Here is a 20,008-nt window from a genome sequence, read left to right as displayed (position 1 = left end):
ACACAACACATCCCCATGGTACAGTAACCTGCATCTTCTGCCGTCCACACATTGCAACTACTAAACAACCTTTTAATCTTCTGCCCAGTTACAAAGTCACCCCCCCATTCTTCAGTCCCTTTCATGCACCTGCTTTCATGTTAAACCACTTTACCTCCCTTTTCCCTCTGCCATTTTTTCAACCCTTGCACGCCATTTTCATGTCTTATTCCCTCTCAAATCCCTTTGTCCACACCCAATTATTACATTTACCCCCTTTCCATTTTTTTAACTCCTGCATGCACCCCAGCTGATACATTGCTGATACATCTTGTTCTGTTAGGGAAGATTAAGTTCAGCTGATGGCAGCTGTACATATATGGGTTTTTGCTTGTTAATAAAATACCTCATTTTATTATCTACATTGAATCTGGAACTTCATGTTGGAAGACAACACATGGGAACAGGGTTGAAATACATTTGGGAAGGTGCTATGGGATGTTTGAGGGTTCTGCATCCTTTGTGGCAATTCATTTTCTTAGGTACACTACCATAGAGGGTGATTTTGGGCAGGGTTCTAAAACTGAACAAAGCAGTGAGTCCGTTTCTCCAAGTCACCTATAAGGAAGGTATCTTCTGGCAATTCATGTGTGACAAATACATGCTGCAACCTTCGTGAGTGCATGGCCACCTCCAAGAGCCCTATTGGGCATTGTTGTGAGATTGGGCAATTCTTGTTATATTCTGGAGTCGTCCTACATTCATACCAGGGAATAAAACACAGGTTATGTATTGGTGGGCGTGCAGGAGGTCCTCCAGTCCATTTTTTTCCAGGTGCCATTTTCCCCTTATGACTTGTATCACATGATCCTCTTCAATGATGTCATTATTCCCTTCTGAGGCACAGGATAGCAGCCCACCCCCAAGTTAGGGGGGTTCATTCATTGCTTAGGCTTCCCTTTTTCTGATCCTTCTAAACTGCTCTTTCGTTAACATGGAAACTGGAGGGAGTTGCCAGTTACTGAAGGTTTAATCACGTGTCCCTGCCGCTCCTAGGCATTGGGAGGTGTTAAGCCATTTGTCTTCTAAGGGCCTCCTGCTTGTCCACTTGAAAGAACATCCTGGCAAATAACCAATGTTCTTCAACAAAAGCAATATTGGAGAACTGGGTACATACACAGTACATAATTTTGCATTTCTAAAAGCACAAACCCCATATTGTTAAATCACGCTTTGGTGCCTGCTAACCACGTCTGGCTATTCAAGAATAAGTTATTGCCACTTGCTTCAAAGCCAGGGCTATGGAAATGATTTGCCTACTTTGGAAAGAACAGCCATAACTCTTCATATTTTTCTTTGTACCACCACTTGGCTCCTTTACCACCACCACACATTTCAATTAGTCAGCAAACCAGGCAAAGTTCTGCACTACCCGATTTACCACAAGAACAGGGTGAGGATCCTTTTCGGCCAGTGGCCAAAGTTTTCATCTCCCCACCCCTGGTGGGCCAAATTTGACAGGTGGAACTTCAAAGCGCAGGAAGAAGTTTGTACTGGAATACTCTTAAAAGGGAAAACCTTTTAGCTGGGTTTCTCTGCAAACTGCATTCTGAATCAGGAAGGTGTTGGCATGGAATCCTGCCAAGCTGAGCAGGATTTGACCCCCGCTCATCAGCTTTCTGTCTTGGCTGCAGACACCTGTTCCCTGCACGCCTGTATGTGTGCATAACCAAGGGAGGATTTAATTCAGCCCTCTTGCCCATCAACTAAAATCGTAACTGTTGACAGGCAGGTGGATATGGCTTGGAAAATGGCTTCGCATGCCAAACAGAAAGCTCTGGTGAGTCAAAATTAATCCATCTTTTTAAAGTTTTACATAGTTGGATAACTAATTTAATCAAACCAACATACGACTTACAGGTTTACATTTGAGCTTGAGTAAAAATGCAGCCTTTTACCATATACAAAGGCAGTGGTTTTCACAGAAACCTCAGATACCTAAGAAAACAACCCCTGAAACAAATTTGCTTTAGCTGGAACCTAGACTTAAGATATGAAAAGGAACAGAAAAGGGGTCCTCTGCCAAAATTCAAATGATGGTTTTTCGATGGTTACATACCTATTTATGTTCAAGACAGATTTGTTCTTGAGCAATACTTCTTGGACAAGCTTAATGTTCGTACTACCTTGGTTTACAGTTCAAGGTGCTTTTGCAAACCAGGTTTTACACTTAGGGAATTTTTGAAAAACCAGGCCGGCTACAGTGCTGAACCTGCCTCTGGAACTTTCTAGCTTAGACAGCTGTTCCTCTTTCCAAGTTCTGTTTAATCTCTGCAGTATATTTCCCATAGAACCTCTCAGCCTTCTTGTTGAACTTGGCATTTCTCTCATTAATGTAGTCAATATCTGCATCATCGTTGTATGATCGTCTCCGGCTGTATTTTTCACGTTTTTGGATTCTGGAAGGAAAATTAATGCAGTGAGACTGTGCCTAATGCAAACATCTGTTCAAGGACGATTTTTCTTTTTTTGCGCCACTATTTCAGCTCCAAATGCTCAAAGAAATTTAAATAAGAATTAAAGTCAACAGAATTAAATAACAGAATTAAAGCCAATTAAGAGTCAAATTGTCAAAAAAACCAAATAGCAGGAGACTATTTAAAAGACCTGACTATTTAAAAGACCTGACTACTTTAAAAGACTATTTAAAAATGTTTTTACTTGTCTTTTAAAAAAAAAAAAGCAGAACAGAGAGACAGATGGAGTTTCAATGGAACGGCCTCCTAGGTTTTGAGGCTATGACTGAAAAAGCTTTGCTGCTCATAAGGATGAACCGAATGGCTAAAAAGGGTGGAAGCTGGAGCTGGACTTCATAAACAGATCTCACCATTTGTTTGTGTGTGGTGGGTGGGTGCGGGTGTCATACAGGACAAGATGCTCACAAAGTTCTTCTAAGAAGCTCCGACATTGTAATTAGTCAATGTTTCATTTGCTTTTGTACTTACTGTTTTTCAAGATCCGAAACCATTCTATCAACGCCTTCTTTACATGGCACATGAGTTCCGTGGAGAAGGCTATTTGAAGTTGGAAATAAATCTTCACCACTGAATGAGGGGGAAAAACAAACCCAGACAGTTTAAGCAGTCCATTACTGACAGTATTAATATACATGTCTTCTAGATTTCATGCCCAGCAAATCTCTAATCAGTTAATGGGGACGAGAGATTTTCCTACTGAAACAAGTACAGTAATACCTCCCTGAACGTCTGCCTTGTCTAGCGTCCATTCAGGCGAACGTCCGCGGCAAACCCAGAAGTACTGGAACAGGTTACTTCCGGGTTTGCTGCTTGTGCAGAAGTGCTAAATTGCACTCCGCGCATGCGCAGAAGCGCAAACTGCTCTGCGCGTGCGCGCAAACACAGCACTTCGCCCTGCATCCTTTTCAGCTAGCAGCTAGGGCTACGGAATGGATCCGGGCTGCAAAACGAGGTACAACTGTAGCCAGACATTGTGTATAGATGGGCTTTGAAGACACTCAAACTCAGGGCGCAAGGGAGAAACGTGCTAAGAGGAAGGCACGCTTGGCAAATCCACACCATGATCAACTGCCGCCCAGAAACAAATGTCCCCACTGTGGAAGGGCGTGTGGATCCAGAATTGGCCTCCACAGTCACTTACGGACTCATCGTTAAAACCGTGTTTATGGAAGACAATCTTACTCGGCTACGAGTGATCGCCAAAGAAGAATAAACAGTTGCCTTGACCTTTTGGGGCTTAGCTGGGATCTATCCATTTAGCCACAGCAGGTTTTCTCACAAGGGTCCAGTTGATACAATCACCCAAGTCCAGATGATCCTGCTGCTCTTTCTCACAGAGCAGTTGCAACCAATTACCCTTTTGCGAGAAGTGGAGGTGCACAGCATGCCTGGCGGCAGCAGCAGCAGCACTGAGTGGAAATGGCAATTCTTTGCTGTCTGCTGCTGCACCTCTACCTCACAAGGCATTAGGAACCGATGGCCTCTGTGAAGTACAAGGAGGAACCCAGCTCCTTCAAGTTATTCTCCAAGGTACCAGAACACTTACGTCTTTTCTTAAGATGCTGTATTAATTTTTGCATTTGTATGCTTTTTAGAATTGTAAGTCACTCTGACACACTTGATGTAAGTAACAAATAAGTGTTAATAATGCTAATACTAATAATATGGGGCAGACAAAATAAGACTTACCTTTCTTCTCTGAGTTTTTCATATTTCTCCAGGTCAGGTCTGATCTGCCTGGTCAACCTCTGGTACTGGCGTAACTGGGCTGCTGCATAATCTATGAAGTAAAAAAAGAAGAAGTCTATTGTACTACTAAACATAGTCACTTGTTAATAAAAGCTCTTGATTTTATTCACACTCAATGGTTGGAACAGATGGGGCCAAACACCTTCTTACCAGAAAATCCAAGATCAGGATTTTTCTTCTTCCTCTTCCTCTCAAATCGTTCGGCATCCTCTGCACTGATTTCCAACAGTTTCACTCTCTCATAATCTTCTCCTTTTGCCACACACTCCTAGCACACAGCAAGAACATATTGATATTTTGAAACGGGTTCTCTTTCAGCACAGTGAACTTTCCCAAGGCTAAATGCGTTCTGCATGTCAAAATATAACCAAGACTGTACTCCCATGGACAGTTACTAGGGGGGGTGCACTTTGGCTCCTGCCATTGGTAAGAGGACCTGGGACCACTAGAAGACTGCCCCCTGCCTCGCAAGAATATCATCAAGGGGGAGACCAACCTGGCCACATCCATTGGCCAGGGAAGGGACAACTGCTTACCTTTTTCTTTTCCTCCACTTTTAGTTCCCATTCTAAACGTGCCTTTTTTGCTTCCCAGTTTGTTGGCAATTTCAGCCTTTTATCTTCCTCCACAACCTCCTGGTGATTTAACTTGCGGGCTTCATTCTTTTAAAAAGGAGAAGAAACCAGAAAGATGTTTAGAAAACAGAGTTTAATTTACTACAAGTAAAACAAACATGCTAAAGAAGATCACCCTCTAGGACAGCTGTCCCTAAGTCAGAAATCTTTGATCCACCATATGTTGCTGATCTAAAACTCCCATCGGCTGCAGCCAGCATGGTCAATGACCAGGGATGCTGGAAATTATAGTTTACCAACATCTGGAGGGCTAAAGGTTCCCCACACCTGATTTAAGGCAGCAGAAATTTTCCCAAAGCAAACTGATTTTTTTCTGACTCAAACCTGCATTTTAAAAACCCATTTTAGTGGAGCCCCTAAGCAATTGTTAGGTTGTAAATTCTCATGCTGGCTTACTGCTACATATGCACTCCCTCCAAGCTAACAAGCAGGGACCAGAACTGTTAGCACCAACACCATAATGGGAGATCTCACCCTTTTCAAATGAAGCTCTCTGAATTTCCTAAGTCGCTCCTCTCTCTTCTGTGCAGCCATCTCTTCTGTTGTTATGGAAGCAGGTTCTTCTGATGTGTCAGAAGTAGCCTGAAAAGTCACCCACATGTTAGAAAAGAAAGATCTGCTTTTGAGATTAAGTGTTTAGTATATGAATATAAGGAACGGTTATACTCTCAGCACCATGGAAAAGATATATTAAGACATATAAAAAGCATTAAGCATGCCCATTTCCACAAGAACAATGTAAGACCACAGAAGCTTTCAAGCTATGTCCTTAGAAAGCCTTCCTTAGCAGTAACAACAACAAAAGAGAAAGCTCAATGATGATATTTATAACACACCTCACCTATCATGTTAGGCAGACTGAAAAATAGAGAAAGTGATCAAGACCCCCCCCAAACACAAGAGCACAAGAAAAAGCAAAATCCATGAAAATAGCCCCCAGTGCTGGCAATGCATATTCAGTTGCAACAAGGCATCTTGGAATGGTCATGATGCCACATACATTACAGTGTTCCCAACACAGACCTACTCCTGCTGTCCACATTAAGGCAGCTATGGAAAAGCTTTTAGAGAAGCTGCGGAAAAGATCAAACTGGAATTCTCTACAACATTATTTCACACAGCTCTATTTAGGGTGACACTGTAATTTTTAATTTTTAAGTTACTCCGAGTAATTTGTATGAATCAGAAGCGCAGACTATAAGCTCTTATAAAAGGAAATCAATAAATGTCCCCTCCCTGACAATGCCAGAGCCATTTCCCGTCCATGCTGTACCTCCTGCAGCAGTGACAAGAGAGATAAAAGAGAGATTAAAAGATCCGGCTTTCCCCATCCCTCCTGCCTCGGGGTTCCTCAGCACTTCTTCACCTCCAGGTCGACCCCTTTATCTACCATCCCCTCCTCTCAAACCTCTCCCTTCCCCGGTTCAGAGGCGCCCTCAGCCATGAAGCTTCCTCATCCTTCTCCTTTCTTGGTCGGCCATTTCCTCCCCAACACTCTCCTCGCCTCATCTCTCACCATCCCAGGCGAAGAAACACCAAGATCCTCTACCGCCGCCATCTTCCTCTTGCCGTGTTCGTAAACACTGAAGCTACTTCCTGGCTTTTCCCTCTCCCTGTTCCGCCTCTCCTAATGACGTAGACGCCTCCTAATGACGTAGACGCCTCCTAATGACGTCTAGACTGTAAAAGGAACAAACAGTAAAGGGGAGGGGTACGGCAGCGCACGTATTAGGGAAACGCATGCGCAGTCTCTGTCGGCCTCGTGAGCGGCCGCCGCTCGTCGCAGTTGCGCTGCAGCGCCGCCACAAGACTGAGGAAGGAACTGCATAGCATAGCAAAAAAGGAAAAAAAGGCGTAAGAGTATGGACTGTATCAGGAAAGGTATGTATAAAGCCAGGGTTACCATATAGGCACAGCAGTCCCACTTCCTGTAATTCAAATCAAGAGCACCTATTTAATGAATTAATTTTAAATTCGCTTTTTAAATCCCACTCAAAAGCCAGTACCCATAAAAATCCATTCTCCTCCCACCCCCGCCAAGCTATGCTTACAAATGAACATGGGATGGCAGTATAGTTCTAAATATTCATCCTCAGAAGTTAATGGAATAGAATTTGATCATTAAGTAGACCGGCCACCTTTTCTTTTAAGCTCTTCTGTGAGCAAGGGCACAGTGCCTCAGAGGAGATGCAGACTGCCTTTCTCATGAAAATATATATATTTTTAATGGACACTGGCCTTTGGTCATGTGCAGTGCTTCCCCCAGAAACCGGCTCTGATTTTGAGCAAATGTAAAGTGGTTTGTCGCTCTGAGAATACACACCGGAACATTTAAGATCATACGCAACTAAGTTCTGCTCAGAGTAGACCTATTGAAATTAATGGACCTAAGTTAGCCAAGTCCATTCTTTTCAGGGAGTCTACTCTGAGTATGCTGGATACAAGTCATTCTAAATATTTACTTAACCAGTAGACTACTTTTCCGTATCTATATGTTGTTCTAAACATTTAGTTTCCACCAGAGAAATGCCTCTTCTGTGTAAAGGAAATTGCGCCACAAGTAATATATATTAGAATAAACAGTAGGGGGAGAACAACCCTGGAGGAATACTATTATGGCCTATCCACAACGGCCTCCTTATTCGTGTTGCCCCATAAGAACAGCAAGAAAAGAGATAGATAATCCACACGATAACACTTGACAACATGATGCTGTATGCCTACCACACTTCAGCACTCTTAGTAATCAATTGTTTAGCAAGTGACCTATTAATTTATTGATCAATCAGCCTAGAGATAGAAAATGAATACAAGTCAACCAAGGAGAAATGTTTAAAGACTTGGGGTTGGTATCCAATGTAAGCCTCATTGAAATCAGTCTCACACTTTACTAACCTGTTGTTCTTGAGGATAGGCATCAGCCTGGCATTCTGACCAGGCAGGTAGATTTATGTCTACATGGCAATCTTATCAACAAGGTGAAACCAGTACCTGAGTGACAGGGAGGGAGAATCTGTGGCCCTCCAGATATTGTTGAACTCCAGGTTCCATCAGTCCCAATCAACATGGCCAATAGGGGTGATGGTAATTGTAGTTCAAAAACATCTGGAGAGCCACATCACTCCTGTATGAGATGCTGCAGTTGATGTTTTACTGCTGCTGTCTACTAGGTAATATGAGATATATTCCATTATTAAGTAATTTTATAGACACCTGTCAACAATATACTCTTCCTGGTCAGCAGCTAATTTCATGGAAGCAGCTCAAAGAGAGCTGCTTGCTAGTCTTGCTATATCTGTAATTGCATCCTTATACAGACTTTTTTTTGTCTCTGGCTTTGAAGCTGATGAGTCAGATTTGGCCTTAGGACCTCTAATTGCTGACCCACATCAGCATCCATGGAAAACCATGACTTGACAAGGTTGTACAAGGTGAAGTGGGAAACATTTTGACAAGATGTGAGAGACCCAGCTCAATCATAGCTGTAGTAAGATGGGAATATAGAATGATTCTTTGGAAGTGAGAGCTGGACCTTAAAGAAGGCTGATCGTCGAAGAATTGATGCTTTTGAATTATGGTGCTAGAGGAGACTCTTGACTGCAAGAAGATCAAACCTATCCATTCTTAAGGAAATCAGCCCTGAGCGCTCACTGGAATGACAGATCCTGAAGCTGAGGCTCCAATACTTTGGCCACCTCATGAGAAGAGAAGACTCCCTGGAAAAGAACCTGATGTTGGGAAAGATGGAGGGCACAAGGAGAAGGGGACGACAGAGGACGAGATGGTTGGACAGTGTTCTCGAAGCTACAAACATGAGTCTGACCAAACTGCGGGAGCAGTGGAAGACAGGAGTGCCTGCAATGCTCTGGTCCATGGGGTCACGAAGAGTCGGACATGACTAAACAACTAAACAACAACAACTGGGATGAAGAACCTCTGTGGCCCTCCAGATGTCATTGGACTCCAGCTCCCATAAGCCCCAAGCAGCACAGCCAATGGTCAAGGATGATGGGCGTTGTAGTTCAGCAAATGTCTGGAGGGCCATAGGTTCCCCACTCCTGCTCTACAATTAAAATAAGATGAGAAGAAACGAAGGCGGGGGGGGGGGGGCGGGACTGTTGGAGAAAGAAGTTTGGAAGAGACATTCCTTACTCTTTTCTAGTAGTGTTACACAATTTTACACAATGGGGATTGCTCCAAGCACATTAAAACTTGGGTAGATTTATATCTGCCCTCATCTACCTTTAAACAAATGTTCCCCATCAAAATACTTAGACTAGAATAAATCACAGACACTTAACTTTCCAAATAAGTGAATTCTTTACTCACAGAGATTCCCTAAGGTAAATCAAACAAGTCTTCATCTGCTGGCAGTGAAAGAAAGGTGAAGAAGTTTCCAAACAACTCCCAATGAAAGGTACTTGGCTTCCTTACAAAAAGCATTATGCAATATTTTGGTTAGCAAAAATGCAGTCTATAAAATTTCCCTTTTGGAGAGATTCAGTTCACTTGCAGGGAGCCATAGCCGCATGGCTCCTTCTTTGCTTGTTCCAAGAAGCACAAAGAGGAAAAAAGAATGAGAAATGGGGGAGCAAAGGCAGCTGATAGCTTGCATACCCACTCACTTGAGTTCAGGTCTCGGGTTAACCCTTTCATGCAGGCATGTATGAACTGTAAAGGTAAAGGTACCCCTGACCGTTAGGTTCAGTTGCAGACAACTCGGGGGTTGCACGCTCATCTCGCTCTATAGGCCGAGGGAGCCGGCGTTTGTCCGCAGACAGCTTCCAGGTCATGTGGCCAGCATGACTAAGCCGCTTCTGGCAAACCAGAGCAGCGCACAGAAACGCTGTTTACCTTCCCGCCGGAGCAGTAACTATCTACTTGCACTTTGACGTGCTTTTGAACTGCTAGGTGGGCAGGAGCTGGGACTGAACAACGGGAGCTCACCCCGTCAAGGGGATTCGAACCGCCGACCTTCTGATCGGCAAGCCCTAGACTCTGTGGTTTAGACCACAGCGCCACCCTTGTATGAACTGTAGTAACTGTATATTACAACAAAAGCTTCCTAGCTGTGAGCTTGGTTCAGCAGGGTAATAAAAGAATCAGAGTGAACTGGGGAACTTTGAAAGAAATTGCTTGGGAAATGGTTCATTTGCACACAGTGACTGCATTTTGATGTCATGATAAACTATGGTAGGGATGGGGAAGCTGTGGCCATCCAGATATTGCTGGATCAAAACTCTTATCATCCTTGACCATTGGCTATGTTGACTGTGACCGATTGGGGTCGGAGTTCAACAAGATCTGGAGGACTCCAACAAGTTTAATATGACAGGACTGAATCTGTGTGAGCCTCCTCCAGCATGGCTGTGAGGTGGAGCTTGGAATCTTTCACCTCCATCTTTGTTTCACTGAGGCTTGTCATGTTGTTCAAAGCTGACAAAGTGTGGTTAATTATAACTATGGTTCTTTGAACCAATTCAGCTTTGTAAGCCTTATAAGCCATGCTTTGAAAGTGGTTTGATTTAAGCAAACCATAGATATAGATTTAGGTATAACAGCCCCCACTCCCACTGAGCCTAAGGGTATTGTCACAATAAACCACAGTTTGTCATAACGTCCAAATGCAGCTAATCTCGAAAGTAGCCTTGAGCTCCATGACTGAGCAAAGGTGAAGTAAATATCCCTGTGCCTAATGCACCACACAGCCTCCTTAAATCAAAGTTTTAATAAATGTTATGTTGAGTAGAAGTGGTTTTAAAGTGTGTCTAAAATGGTTTTGGTGCTGGTGAATTTTTATGAGGACTTAAGAAAAATTGCAAACCAATGTGGAAATGTGGAGAACTGAACTTAAATTTCAAAAAAATGAGAGCAAGAAATGGAAATTGGCAGATTTGCATGTCCATAAGCCTTTCCTCATTGTTTTACTCTTTCATTTAGGTTCAACAAGATAAAAGGGGCATTGGATTGCTTTCACTGGCTTTCTTAATCCTAAAGAACTTTGAGAAGAGAGCAAGTGAAAATTGTGAGTAGAAATAAATATCTACCTATTTTTTGGGGGGAGGGGTGTCAATACCTCTTTAAATTACATCCTGACTCCATCCCCACCCCCCGGTTGGACTGCAATTATAATCATTCAAAGCCCACAGACACATAATCGTTTGGCCGGGGAGCAAAAAGACCCTGACTGATGCGCTTAACAAAAATTAACCTGGTTACAGTGGTACTCTGTTGAAAATGAGAAAGTGCAGGGGATCAAAATCAATGCCTTCACAGCCAAATGACTGCAGGACTGGCTTTGAATTTCAGCTAAATGCCCTTAAAATGATGATCTTAATTGCATTATATTAAAGCCCCTGATCAGATAGTTCAGATGATGATAATCTATCATATTGGATGTGGATGGCAAGGGGAAAAGGGGAGATGATATCTCTTATGCAGAGGTTGGCTCAGGACCTCCACGTGCTGCCCAGAGCTTCCCAAGCCTAGGTTACCCATGTCCATCTTGTTTGGCAACAGCTTTCATCATCCCTGATCATTGGTAGTCTTGGGTGTTGGGGCTGTTGGTAGCTGGGGTCCAACAACATCAGGAGGGCCCCAAGTTCTCCATCCCTGCATGGCCTCACACAGAACTTGCAGGCATCCCCCACACAAGAAACTTAGAGAACACATTGTGGCTAGAACAGCTTTGGCCCCGTTTATTAACTTGTAGCACTGTGTGATTATTTGCACGTGTGAATTGACCATCTATAGATAGCTTATTATGCAGCTTTGATTGAAATACAGTGGGTTTTTCTTAGCAGTACAGAGGAACCTCATGTTACGTACCGTCCTCCTTATGAATGCTTCGGGTTACGAGCTCCGCTAACCTGGAAGTAGATGCTCCTGGTTGCGAACTTTGCCCCAGGATGCGAGCGGAAGTTGCGTGCCGGCGGCGTAGCAGCAGGAGGTGCCATTAGCGAAAGTGTGCCTCAGGTTAAGAACGGTTTCGGGTTACAAACGGACCTCCAGAACAAATTAAGTTTGTAACCAGAGGTACCGCTGTAGCTGGGCAGCAGACTGAGCAGCCACAGAGTTAATCTCTAGAGCCACATCTCCCGCATGCTATGGGGAAATGTATTTCTTCTTAAATTACAGCCAGCATTATAATTTAATTCCCAAACATAATTTCCAAGTTTGAACCTATCTGTATAAACTAAGAGGAGTCCTGGGTTGATCAGGCCAAAAGCCCATCTCATCCAGCACCCTGGGAGGAATTCATTGTAGCTCTAACTTAAAGGATCTCAGTTGTGTACCAGTTGCACTAGCAGAATGGCTTGCACAAGACAAGGCACAGGAAGAGGAGGGGCAGGCCCATCTGGCTCAGTGTTGCCTACACTGACTGGCAGTGGCTCTGTAGGATTTCAGATTTGAGTTCCCTCCCAGCCTTACCTGGAGATGCCGAGGATTTAACCTAGGACCTTTTGCATGCAAAAGAGATTCTCCCCCACTGAACTAGTTCCCTTTCCCGAATGTGAGCCACCAATGCATTTTCATTCCATGTTTGCCTGCATTTTTGCCTGCATGTTTGCCTGCATTTCACACATGTGCATCGAGAACCTCTGCACAGAAACGACACAGATTCCTGCGTGAATTCCCAGGAGCAATTATTTGCATTGTTAGCAAATCTGCTTCTTGCAACCCGCCCTTTCTTCCTTCTTAGCCAATATTTGATCATCTCCCCATCGCTGCTGATAAATTACTATGATATTTAAAGATCTTCTTGAGCTTTGCTGAGCGATGCCTCTAAGTGGCTTGAGAGTGGAGATTTTGCTTTGCAGTACCACTCGTCATCTTCTGGTGGGTAAAACTCTTTTCCTTTTTAAAAGCCGGAACCTTGCAGAGTTTCCTGCAGAAGAGGGGCGAAAGGCATTAGCTCTGCATTTAAAATGAAGCAGATTTACAGTATATATCACAGAAATATAGAATGTCAGTAGCAGTCAGCAAGGACTCAAATGCCCATAATCTTTCTCTCTCTCTTCTTTCCGGAGTTTAGGACTCTATGATGCAATCCAAGCAGAGAGTTAAATCCTGAAACATTTTGGTGCTGCTCTAATTTGGGTTCATCATTATGTCAAAAATGGTTCAATTCCAGTATATTGTTATGAGTTTTGGCAGGGGGGAAGGGCTAGGCTGAATGCCTGGGCCCCCTTCTAATTCCTAGATCCAACATTGAGTCAAGGAATAGCCAGGCCAGCCTGGGAGATGGATCGCTAAGAGACTGATGGAAAGGGGGCTCTATGCCAGATGACAAATGGATGGAGCCCCTCCAGCTCTTAGATGGTTAAATGGACAAAACCTAAGTTTGAGGGCAGAGTTTGCTGGGATGTGGCCTAGAGGAAAAAGCTGCAGGCTGGAGAGAAAATCCAGAACAGATTTAGGGGGTGCAATGCGGGTGTTCTGCTGTGCAAGCAGGAATCCTTGTGTTGATGGAAGAGGGGAGTTAGCACTACATTGGATTCCACCCTAAATATTTAACTTGAGCTACTGCATTTAATAATAGAGAGGAAGAAACACAGACCAGACTGGACATGATGAAGGTAATGTGGCCACTGGACTCCTCTGTCTGGCCCTTGGGACCCTTCAGTCCTTCCTCTAGCTCTTTTGCCTGATTGAAATGTGTCCTTGAACTGTGACAATGCCTCTTGTTTGCCTGGATGCTGTGATGTGTGGGGTGTGTGTGGATGGAGTGTGGCCTTCTGCACAAAAGTAAGAGTCAAATCTGGAATGCCTTCCCTCAGGTAATTTGTGAGGTGGAGACAGTAGTGGCCTTTAAGAACCTCTTAAAAACGTGTGTTTACCCAAGAAGCCTGTTCTTGCACCCTGACACCTAAGTCTCCATTTCGTAAACGTCTCGGCTTTATGGACGACATAGTTTTCAGCTGTTTTCAGCTAGTTTTTAAAGAAAGTTTTATTGATTGCCATTGTATTCTTTTTAAAAAAATGTAAACTGCTTAGAGATTTTCAAAAAAATATTATTCTCAATAGTATTATACAAAAAGAAAAGTCCCAAAGAGACTTAGCTAGAGTTGGGAAGGCCTGGGGGAAACCCAGAAAAATAGGGGAAAAACCTAGGTTTTTTTCTGGAAAAATTGAAAAAAAAGTATATGGAATATTCAAACTATATCAAACTGTTGTTCCCCCCCCATTTTTTTCTGGAAAAAATGCTTTGGAAGAAACCCTGGTTCTCCCGCCCCGCCCAATTTTTTTGGTTTTTTTTCCTAGGCCTTCCCATCTCTAGACTTATCACGATAAAATACGAAGAGGTAAAATCAGTTAAAAGTCATTTTTTAAAAAAATTGTGAAAACAATGTCCAGTACAAAATTCCTCAAATGCTTATTGAACTTTACAATAAGAGCAACAAGTCCTAAAATGTTAAGCAGCACACATATTTCCAAATAAACAAACAAACAAACAAATAAATAAATACATTGGCTGTTCTGCCCCCCTGCCTTTAGCTCCACCTACTTTTGCCTTTGGCTCCACCCATCACTGGCATGTGACCCTTGGAAGGATTTCCATGAAGGAATGTGGCTCTTGGGCTAAATATGGTCTCCCACCCCTGGTATTATGACTTGGGTAGTAACTCTTGGCACCATAATAATGGTGTAAAGATTGTATTCCTGTTTTCATTCATGGAGGAGATGAGTGACAGCTGATGGAAATGGAGTGCGGGAGAGGGTGGACCTTTGGCATGATCCAACATGGCTGTTCATTCAGAAGACCCTCTTGCTCTTCATGTCCACAGTGCCTGGGGTGGGATAACAACAACAACATAGCACTTGGTTGCACGAAACTGTTTCTTTGGCACTCAGAATTCCAGGCACAAATATTTTTCGCGCGCCTGCTGTGTGCCTGCAGAACAGTAACACAGATTGGGCCCTCCCCACCCTCATGTTGGGGGGCATTGTGTCACAGGAAATGAGCGAAAGGAGAGTAAACTCTCCAGGCACCAAGGGGAGGATAATGTAATGCTTCCCTCAGATCAATGTGGATTTTGGTTTGCGAGTTATTAGGCCAAGGTCATAAACAACCCCTGTGACCACAAAAGTAAAATAAAACAATAAATCTCGGGTTTATCTCCTCTGCTGCCTTTTCACTACTACTTCTTATTTTTTACACACCCTTTGAACCAAAAAACACCCTTAAGCATCTATTAAATATTGCAGAGGCCACACTTGTATGTGCGAAGATAGAGTCTGGAGGATTTGGACTATGAATGAGGATTAGGGTGACCATGTGCCCTCCTTTACAGAGGACAGTCCTCTCTTTGAAGTAGTCTTCTACTTGAAGGGCTGCATGGTCCAAGTCCTATTTATAAAGAACCATAAGAAGGGAGTGTGGAGTGGGACAAAGAGCTTGAAGTAGTTGCCCATCGACAGGTTGCAGCACCTGGACAGCAGATTGAGCAGTCACACCCAGGCCACCAGGTCAGTCATCTTCACTATGGTGTGATGTATTGTCCTTCTATTTAAATAATTGTAATTATTTATAAAATTGCACTTACGCTACATACAGAGACACACACAAGCACATGGGTCTGCCACCCCTGCTCGTTCCATTCGCCAACCCTACTTGCCCCTTTGCCAACCCCCTTTCTCCACACCTGGCCAACTGCAACGTGACAACAGCCTTACATTTGTATGTATATAAGGAAGTCACCAATTTTATGCAAACAGATGCCCTCCGTGGTCCACTCTCTTGGCAGTCTAAGTGGCCACACTAAGGAGCTTTGAGCCTTTGATTTCCAGCATCTCCTTCAAATATAGAAAGTTGTTTCAGAGTAAATGGACCAAAGGCTCCATTCAAAGGAGGCTTGCTCTTTACACTGGATCATTTACCGAGCTCTGAGGTCAGGGTCATCACCCTGATTCCTCTTCATTTAGGGCAAGGACCCAGGCCACCCCCTCAAGCCACACTTTTCCTGAGTGTTTTTGCCTGGCTGGAAGCTGCCCTTAAACTCTGAGAATGCTTCTTGCTTGACTGAATGGAGGATACTAAGTTGTGTGTGTTAGAAACTAGCTTACAGTCCTAAGGATAAAATTCACATTTGTTTATCTCACCTCTTTTGCATTTGGCCCCACCCACTATGAGGATATGGCCCCTAGGCTGAAAAAGATCTTAATTCTGAGTAGACATGCATGGGATTGCATTTTAAGTGTCTGAATAAAGGAGGCGAGAGTGGGAGAGAAAAACCTTTGAATGTTGTGTTTATACACACGGGTTGTATGGAGTGTTAGGGGAGAGATAGTACCACTGGTGGGGGACATGTTACATTTCTTCTGGGGTAGTTTGGCCAATTTTGGTGCCCACCCTGCACTCAGCTCTCACTTGAGGCTCCTAGAAGTTGTCAGCATGCAACAGTGGCCACACCTGGGAAATGGCTATCTGACTGGCCAAACCAGGTGAGGGTAGCCGATGGGTCTGAAACCCTTGGTGAATTAGGAAGTTCCCCTGCATGTGAAGACAGGCTCTGGCAGATTGAGCAGATGAGACCAATACTGGGTCCAGTGTTCAAGAAGGTGGTTTATGCACATGCTGTAGAGGGAAGTGACGGGCAGTTGGGGTTCGTCAGCATGAGAAGGTAGTCCATCTAGGAAAAGAAAGACTGATCCTAAACCTCTGCAGCCTTGTGGGATATCTTTGGGAGAAGAAAAGGCTAAGGAGTAAACCCTACACAAATCTGGTGTGGAGTCCCTAAGATGGAGCCTTGTACGCCTTCTTCTGTCAACTCCTGCAGCCAAGCTGGTGCCAAACGTATTGCTCTGCTTTCCTTTGGCCCACATCAGGAAGGCCAGGTCTTGTCATCTGGGCATCCCAGGACCTCCATACTCACTGCCCAGGCTTGCGACCTGGGGAGGTCACTTCAGTGCTGCTATCGCAGCGCTTTGACTCCCCCTGCCCCAAGAGGCGCACTCCATTGTCGCTAAAGACAGACGGATGCCAACAGCAACATGAGACATACTGTTTTGTGAACTCAGCCTTTCTGTGCCACCTGTTAATGTGTAGCTACTACTTTTGGTGCAGCACATTCCATAAACTGACAGCAATCATTTGTTTGTGCCAAACGAAAACTTACTCTAATGGATCACTAGAGATGGGAACCCACACGCTGTCCAAAGGGCCACCTCCCCCTGGCCTGTTCTAATGGCATATAAGAGCTAGTTTGTGAACTTCTCCCTCCTGCCCCCTACCTGGCCCTGCCCCTTTTCTTGAAAATATGACCACATCATTTACTTTCCTGCTTGGGCACAAGGCAGCTTTGACAAAAACGATTGAGAGCGAGCGGAATGCAGCATTAAAACAACAACAACATGCATTTTAGTTGCCACAAAACTGAACTGAAAAAAACAAAGACAAAACAGCACCTAACGATTGCTCTCTTTGCATTTGTGTTTTCTACCAATATCTATGTCAAAAACACACTCTAGTTGTCAATAAATATTAAAAAGACAGCTGGGGGCCAGCCACTAGCTTCCATGCAGCTTCTTTAAAAATGGGAATTGACTATGATTGATCATTTTTGCTGAGAGAGGAGGGGCCCCTTCTTGTGGCCCAGTCTGGGTACCTGAAACTCATGATGACTGAAAGTAAAATTTCACTTCCACGAAGCAGCTTTTGAATTTCTTGAACGTCTGGGGGTCAGTGTGCTACAGGTCACAGGTGAAGAGCAAATGGACCTCTGTAAATACATTCCAGTTCCCCCTGTTTCATAGCAACAATCTCCTATTTCCTTGCACTTGTCCCTGGTAAAACACTGTTCCTTTTTTGCTTTTAGGAGAGGTGTTGGGTACCTCTGCTTTTGCATCTTGTTTAGGGACTGGCAGATCTGTCACAGGTGGTAGACCGAGGACTTTGAATGGGACTTTGAGAGCTGGACACCAGGTTTCCTCAATGTAGCCAATCTGCGGTAGATAGGGACCCTCTGCTGCACTCAGATGGCCTTCAAGTCTACTCACTGAAACCAATGAGTGCATGGCACTTAAGTTCCTTTGGTGAGATGAAAATAAGCGTGCCTGCAGTGGTGTGAGTTGGTACAACTGCATGTCTTTGGAAGCTGCAATTTGGAGTGGCTGTTTTTAAATGCCATCCCTTATGCAACACAGAGCCTCCAGATTTCAGTTCTTGTATGCCTCTTTGCAAGTGATGACATGTGCCGGTGCTACAGTGGGAAGAAGATGGGGAAGTCTGTCCCATTCAAGCAACAGTCTTTCATTCAATTAAATGAAGCCCCCTGCCCTGGATGCTTTTGACTGAGTTCATTAAAATAAAACGACTCTTGCTGGATGTGCTGCTCATTTGCTAACATTGATTCCTTAATCGCATTTGACCCTCTACTCTAGACTCTCCATTTCCTTTAACAGACATACATGGTTATGATTCTTGCTCTGGTGAAGTAATACTCTGATAGATCACCTGATAGGCAGAGCAGGGAAGCGGCTGAAAGGGAAAATAGCCTTTCCCAAATGATACAAACATCCATGCAAATTTATTGGCATCTGTTGGCGATACCAAGTGTTTGTTTGGCAGAGAAACTGACTCTGCATGTGGAGATCCTTGCATGCAGAGATCCTTCTGCATCAGCCTTCACCGGCCTAGCAGTGGGAGGTGTTCCATCAGGGAAAATGGGGCACTGCTTCACCAACCTCATTATTAATTTCTCTAAGCCTACCTGCCTGTCTTCTTACTCATAAGTAATCCGGTGACTGGACCTATGTGCTTGCCTCCTTCTCCTTAGCCTCAGCGTTGGCTTTGTAGAACTCTCAGAAGAAGGATGGGGATAAAACTAGAATTAACAGACAAAAACTAGAATGTCTCATTATGTCCAGCTGCACCTACTCTTGGGCTCCCTGCCTTCTGCCTCACCAGGCCCAATGGGCACCAGTCACTTCTGATACCTGGTGCCCTCCAGATGTTTCAGACTACATTTCCTAGTCCCAATGTATCTAGCTAGCATGTGGTCCAAACTGGAGTTGCAGTCCAAAACATCTGGTTGGTGACAGCTGATATACATATTGTTATGAGTTTGGTGGGCTCAGTCTGGATGATGCCTCAAGTTCCTTCCGGTTCTTGAGATTCTATATCTTTGGGGGTAGACTGTATCCGACCCAGCTTGCCAAACCAGTTCCTTTGTCTAGGTAACAACTTTGGTTGCCGGGTTAAGTGCCACGATCGGCAAATAATATACTCTGCCATACAACAAATGGGCGGGCATTCCCACCCCTCACATATCTGCTAGACAGGAGAACAAAAGCCCTAGAGACTGGTATGTGAGGTGAGCGGGAAGCAGGCTGGAAGCTGGATACACAGATACATGCTTGCTTTGTGCTGGATCCAAAGCTGTGACTAACAGAGAGGCAATATCTTTTGGGGTGTTCATGCTGTGAGCCCCTCCAGCCTATGCTCAGGTTGCATATATGTGTAAACAAAGCCATATATCTTAAAGAAACCACAGCCTCTGCTGACCTTTGTTCCCAGGAAACTGAACTCTGGACAAATGCTGGAATCCCTAGAATATCTTACTGCTTGGAGATTGGGGTAGTGTGTAAATAATACAGTGGTATCTTGGGTTACAGACGATTCAGGTTACAGACTCTGCTAACCCAGAAATAGTACCTTGGGTTAAGAATTTTGCTTCAGAATGAGAACAGAAATTGCCCAGCGGCAGTGGGAGGCCCCATTAGCTAAAGTGGTACCTCAGGTTAAGAACAGTTTCAGGTTAAGAATGGACCTCCAGGATGAATTAAGTTCTTAACCTGAGGTACCACTGTATTTGCCTCCCAGGAAGGCTGAGTCACTGTTTCCTGAGCCGTTGTTTGGAGGAGGGGGACTGCAGGCAGTTCGAGATGAGACTTGAACACCGTAGACCCAGGGGCGGAGGAAGTGGGGTGGTCCGCCCTGTGTGTCATCACTGAGGGGGGTAACATTAGGTGTGCTGCCTGCCCGTGACTCCCAAGCCTACCCCGAGCCGTCGGGGAAAGGGGCGGAGCTGTGCTGCCTTGCCGGCAGCCTTCCCCCTTTCCCCCTTTGTTTTGACAGCTCAGGGGAGGCTTGGGAGTCGCGGGTGG

General features: G+C 44.4%; 1 protein-coding gene and 1 long non-coding RNA gene across 4 annotated transcripts in view; one reads left to right on the top strand and one right to left on the bottom strand.

The window, feature by feature from the left end:
- Positions 1-1,838: 1,838 nt before the first annotated feature.
- SYF2 (SYF2 pre-mRNA splicing factor) lies at positions 1,839-6,573 on the bottom strand. Of its 2 annotated transcripts, XM_028738823.2 has the most exons (8): positions 6,417-6,500; positions 5,737-5,758; positions 5,375-5,482; positions 4,802-4,927; positions 4,416-4,533; positions 4,206-4,296; positions 2,985-3,083; positions 1,839-2,438 (listed from the first exon to the last, which is right to left on the bottom strand). In XM_028738823.2, the coding sequence occupies exons 2-8, from the start codon at positions 5,746-5,748 to the stop codon at positions 2,273-2,275; spliced, it is 720 nt and encodes a 239-aa protein (XP_028594656.2). In that variant the 5' UTR covers positions 5,749-5,758; positions 6,417-6,500; the 3' UTR covers positions 1,839-2,272. The 2 variants fall into 2 exon arrangements, with proteins under 2 accessions (XP_028594656.2, XP_028594655.2); XM_028738822.2 differs by lacking the exon at positions 5,737-5,758 and having other exon boundaries at positions 6,417-6,573.
- Positions 6,574-6,599: 26 nt separating this feature from the next.
- Positions 6,600-20,008, top strand: part of LOC114601564 (uncharacterized) — a 50,730-nt gene continuing 37,321 nt past the window's right edge. The window contains exons 1-3 of one of the 2 annotated variants that reach the window (XR_003707780.2): positions 6,600-6,781; positions 10,841-10,925; positions 17,719-18,162. This is a non-coding gene — a long non-coding RNA (uncharacterized LOC114601564). Of the gene's footprint in view, positions 6,782-10,840; positions 10,926-17,718; positions 18,163-20,008 lie in introns of those variants that run through there. The other variant, XR_013393714.1, reaches the window with a different exon arrangement.

Source organism: Podarcis muralis, chromosome 7, assembly GCF_964188315.1.
Source record: "Podarcis muralis chromosome 7, rPodMur119.hap1.1, whole genome shotgun sequence".
Lineage (NCBI taxonomy): Eukaryota > Metazoa > Chordata > Lepidosauria > Squamata > Lacertidae > Podarcis > Podarcis muralis.
The sequence above is the reverse complement of the archived record's forward strand: the minus strand, read 5'-3'. Positions and strand labels throughout refer to the sequence as shown.